The sequence below is a fragment of the Calidris pugnax genome, unplaced genomic scaffold (assembly GCF_001431845.1).
Source record: "Calidris pugnax isolate Ruff unplaced genomic scaffold, ASM143184v1 scaffold1007, whole genome shotgun sequence".
NCBI classification, from domain to species: domain Eukaryota; kingdom Metazoa; phylum Chordata; class Aves; order Charadriiformes; family Scolopacidae; genus Calidris; species Calidris pugnax.
The window spans coordinates 57082-61651 of NW_015091650.1; the positions used below are offsets into that span (position 1 = coordinate 57082).

General features: G+C 69.1%; 2 protein-coding genes across 2 annotated transcripts; one reads left to right on the plus strand and one right to left on the minus strand.

The window, feature by feature from the left end:
- Positions 1-10: 10 nt before the first annotated feature.
- On the plus strand, positions 11-1977 carry B4GALT3 (UDP-Gal:betaGlcNAc beta 1,4- galactosyltransferase, polypeptide 3; the record flags this gene model as incomplete). Its single annotated transcript, XM_014961878.1, has 5 exons — positions 11-280; positions 362-552; positions 638-760; positions 939-1043; positions 1126-1977. Coding segments are annotated over 5 exons (1185 nt in total), but the record flags the coding sequence as incomplete, so codon positions are not given.
- Positions 1932-4288, minus strand: PPOX (protoporphyrinogen oxidase). The gene is made up of 10 exons (XM_014961879.1): positions 3993-4288; positions 3751-3883; positions 3474-3618; positions 3177-3367; positions 3029-3089; positions 2822-2940; positions 2604-2717; positions 2373-2522; positions 2252-2294; positions 1932-2159 (listed from the first exon to the last, which is right to left on the minus strand). Exons 1-10 carry the CDS (start codon positions 4286-4288, stop codon positions 2023-2025), a joined length of 1389 nt encoding a protein of 462 aa, XP_014817365.1. The 3' UTR covers positions 1932-2022.
- Positions 4289-4570: the final 282 nt, after the last annotated feature.

Sequence of the window (4570 nt, forward strand, 5' to 3'; positions counted from 1 at the left end):
CCCCGCCGCCCCACGCCAGCCCCCTGCCTCCTCCCCCCCCGCAGTCGGCCCGCTGACGGTGAGCTTCAGCCGGGTGCCCACGCTGGAGCAGATCCAGGCCAAGAACCCGGCGGTGGAGGAGGGCGGCCGGTACCAGCCCTCCACCTGCGAGCCCCGCTCCCGCACCGCCGTCATCATCCCCCACCGCAACCGGGAGACCCACCTGGGCCACCTCCTCTACTACCTGCACCCCTTCCTGCAGCGCCAGCAGCTCCAGTACGGCATCTACGTTGTGCACCAGGTGAGTCCGGCGGCACCGGGGGCTTTGGGGGCCACCGGGGGCTTTGTGGTGGCCATCGGTGCCAACCGGCTTGCCCCGCAGGCCGGCAACTCCACCTTCAACCGGGCCAAGCTGCTGAACGTGGGGGTGAAGGAGGCACTGAAGGACGAGGAGTGGGACTGCCTCTTCCTCCACGACGTGGACCTCATCCCCGAGAACGACCACAACCTCTACACCTGCGACCCCTGGAACCCCAAACACGTCTCCGTGGCCATGAATAAATTCGGATACAGGTGGGTGACCGCAGTGGGGAGGGGGCAGCCGGGAACAGGGGGGGAGACCAGCCCTGACTCAGCTTCTGTCCCCCCTCTCTCACAGCCTGCCCTATCCCCAGTACTTCGGGGGGGTCTCGGCTCTCACCCCCGACCAGTACATGAAGATGAATGGTTTCCCCAACGAGTACTGGGGCTGGGGCGGGGAGGACGATGACATCGCCACCAGGTAGGGCACCGTGGGGACCTCTGTTTTCACGTCCCACCGGGAGGCACCGGCGCTTGCTGGGCCTGGGGATGGCATCACCGCGCAGGGCAAAGGTGTGGGGGCTGTTGCTGTCACCCTGGGGGGGACACAGACGGCGTCCCCACACCCTGGCGATGGGTGACGCGGGGGCTCCCCGCAGGGTGCGCCTGGCCGGCATGAAGATCGCCCGCCCACCCATCTCCATCGGACACTACAAGATGGTGAAGCACAAGAGCGACAAAGGCAACGAGGAGAACCCCCACAGGTCTGGGGGGGCTGGTGAGGGGCTTGGGGGGGGGCTGGTGGGGATTCGGGGGATGACACTTCCCCTCCCTCCTTCCTTCCAGGTTCGACCTGCTGATCCGCACGCAGCGGATGTGGACGCAGGACGGGATGAACTCCCTCACCTACACGCTGCTGGCCAAGCACCTGCACCCGCTCTACACCAACCTCACCGTGGACATCGGCACGGACCCCCGCGCTGGCCGGAGCCACCGGGGGCCGGTGCCGGGCCACCAGGGCCAGAGGTACCGCAGCAGCAGCAGCCTCTTCCGAGAGGAGATGCTGCGCAAGCTGCCCCGGGAGGCCGCAGGGTGGGGGGAGCAGGGGCTGGCCCTGTCCCCCCGGTTGCCCACGGCTGCTGTGCAGCAGCCCCCGGCGGGTAACGGCACCCAGGGCGGCACCGGCTCCGCGCCGGCACCGGGGATCACCCAGCGCAGCCCCGAGGCCACTGGGGATGGCGATGCCCAGCCGGGGAGCAGCACCAGTGCGCCTGTGGCACAGGAGATGGAGATCCTGCCTGCACGCAGGGACAACCAGAGCCTGCCCCAGGGTGGCCACTAGCCAGTGGCCACCATGGCTCCCACACAGACTCTGCTCGCCACGACCCAGCGCTTGGGAAGGGACCCTTAGGAGCTGCAGCTGGGCTGGGCGCTCTGTGGCCTTGCTGGAGAGACTCAGGGGGGAGAAGAGAGCCCTGGGGGCAACCACAGGGGAGCTGCTGGCCATGGGGCTAGTGGCTGTTATGGGGGATCACCCCCGGGAAGGGGTGCGGGGAGAGGCGGGGGCTCGTCTGGCTCTGTCTCCCCCGAGGACGGTCAAAGGCTGCGCTGCCGGCGCGCGGTTATTTATTCTATTTATGAGCTGCTCCCTGGACCTTTATAAGGGTTTTTCAATTAAAAAACACACACTTTGTCCTACTGCGGTGGGGCTGTGGGTGCTGGGGGTGGGGGGTAGGGGGGAGCTCAGCGCAGCTCCCCCATCAGCCGCCCCACGGCCGCTTTGGCGCTGGCGATGCAGTCGTTGACGGAGACGCCGGCGAAGGAGGCTCCGATGAGGCTGAGGGGCAGCTGCTGCTCGGCCAGGAACTGCCCGATGCGCTCTGGGGGGACGGGGGGGACGGTGGGCGATGCTGGGGGGGGCCAAGGGAACCCCCAACATCACCCTGGACCACCCCCCTGCCCCCCCTCTTACCTGTGCGCTGCCAGTGGCCCAGCGTGTACTGGGGGATGCAGGCCTGGGGAGGAGGAGGAGCTGCTGGTGAGCCCTGTGGGACCCCCCTAGCCCCCCCAAACCCCCTGGTGTCATCACCCACCTGGTGCACCCTGACGATGGAGCGGGTGGGGGCCGGCTCCAGGCCCAGCTGGTCCCGCACGGCCGCCTGGGCCCTCTCCAGCAGCCGTGACGGTGACACCGACACCGGGTCCCCGAAGCTCTGCCCGAACCAGGCGCCCCCCAGCATCACCTGCGGCACTGGTGGCACCGTCAGCACCCCCCCGGAGCATCCCACCCCCCCTTCCTGCCCCCTCCATCCCCATCCGCTCACCGTCAGCCGCACCGAGTCGGCTCCGGTGCCATCGTGCTGGGGAAAGGCCACCGAGTCGTAGACAATGCCCAGGAGGGAGGCGTCCTCCGAGGAGGGCACCAAGTGCCCGAAGCCCTGGGCAGGAGCAGCGGCGTGAGCGGGAGGTGGGGGGGACACCCCTGGGTGCTGGGGGGGGGGGGGTCACCCCAAGGGTGCTGGGGACACCCCTGGGCTCTCACCGTGACGGGCAACGTGACGCCCTGATACTGCAGGTTGACCACGGCCACCGAGACAGCCGGGATGCGCCGCAGCTCCTGGGCCAGCGGCTCGGCCTCGTCCGGCAGCACCTCAGCCAGGGCTGGGAGGAGAGGGGGTGTCATGGCGGGGGGGAGCGGGGGGGTCACCCCATCCTCCCTGTCCCAGGGAAACACCCCCCCGACCCCTACCTGCGGCCGGGAGGGCGCTGATGACGTGGTCGGCCGTCACGGTGCCGTCTGGTAGAGTGAGCTGGGGGGGAAAAAGAGAGTGTGTGGGGGGGGGTCCTCTGGGAAGGGGATCTGGGGGGCTCTGGCGTCCCCACCCCACGTCCCCTACCTGCCATCGGCCATCGGGGCAGCGTCGCAGGCGTCGCAGGGGCGCCTGGCACCACAACTCCACGCCGCGGGGGCGCAGAAAAGCCGCCAATGCCTGGGGGAGGGTCTCCATCCCCCCCCGCAGCGACCACTGGCTCCATCGCTCGGCCCGTGCCCGGCGGCTCAGCCCCGACTCGGCCCCGCGCTCCTTCTCTGCGGGGCGACAGCAGCACGTCGGGTGACGATGCCACGTAGTGATGGCACCGGGAGGGGGTTTGTCTGTGTGTCCCCCCCTTATTTCCCCCCCTCAAGTGCTCACTGGAGCCCAGCGCCAGCCCCAGCAGGACGGATCTCCGTCGCCGTTCAGCTTGGAAGAGTGAAGGGAAGCAGGACCGGACACTCAGCACCCGGCAATCGCCGGCGAACACCCCCCGGCACAAACTGTCCACGGCGATATCGGCCACCTATGGCAGAGTTGGGGGGGACACACACAGCAAGGGGTGAGACCCGGCACCCCCCAACCGCAGCGTGACGGCTCTTGATAAGCTCTTTCCCCACCCCATCCCTGGGGTTATCGGCTGCCGCAGGGCACCCACCTCCCGTCCGAAGCGGCGACCCACGAAGGCGTGAACGCTCTCGTCGGGCTCCGTCCCCGCCGGCGCCAGCAGGTCCCGGACCCCGCTCCACAGCAGCGCCTGCGAGAAGGGGGACACCGGCCGCAGCAAGCCCCTGTTGTCGGGGGGGACGCCAAGGGTTCAGGGGAGGGTGGCCCACGGGCGTCCGCCCGTGGGCCGCCCTCCCCTGAGCCCTCGGCGTCCCCAAGTTTGGGCTACCTCACCCCAAACCCGATGGCAACTTGTGCAGGGCCCCACCGACGTAGAGGAAGCGGTTCCTGGAAGCTGGGTGGTCCCCGGGGACGGGAAGGATGTCACCCTCCAGGCCGAGCTCGGAGACCTGTGGGGACGTGGTGGTGGGGTGGGGGGGAGAGGACACTGGACACGCACCCACCCAGGGACCCCCAGTTTTACACCCAGGGACCCTCCAGCACCTTGAATCCAGCCCCAAGGACCCTCCTGGACCACTGCACCCCGGGACCCCCAAGCCCTTGTGACCCCAGGGACACTCAGGATCCATCCAGTGACCCCCTCTCCCACCCAACCACCCATCCACGACCCCCAGGGACCCCCAGTTTTACACCCAGGGACCCCCCAGCACCTTGAATCCAGCCCCAAGGACCCCCCTGGACCACTGCGCCCCAGGACCCCCGAGCCCTTGTGACCCCAGGGACCCCCAGGATCCATCCAGTGACCCCTCTCTCACACCCAACCACACATTCACGACCCCCAGGGACCCGCACACCCACCCAAGGACCCCTGACCCCAGCACCCAGAGACCCTCCGGCACCCTGCAGCCACC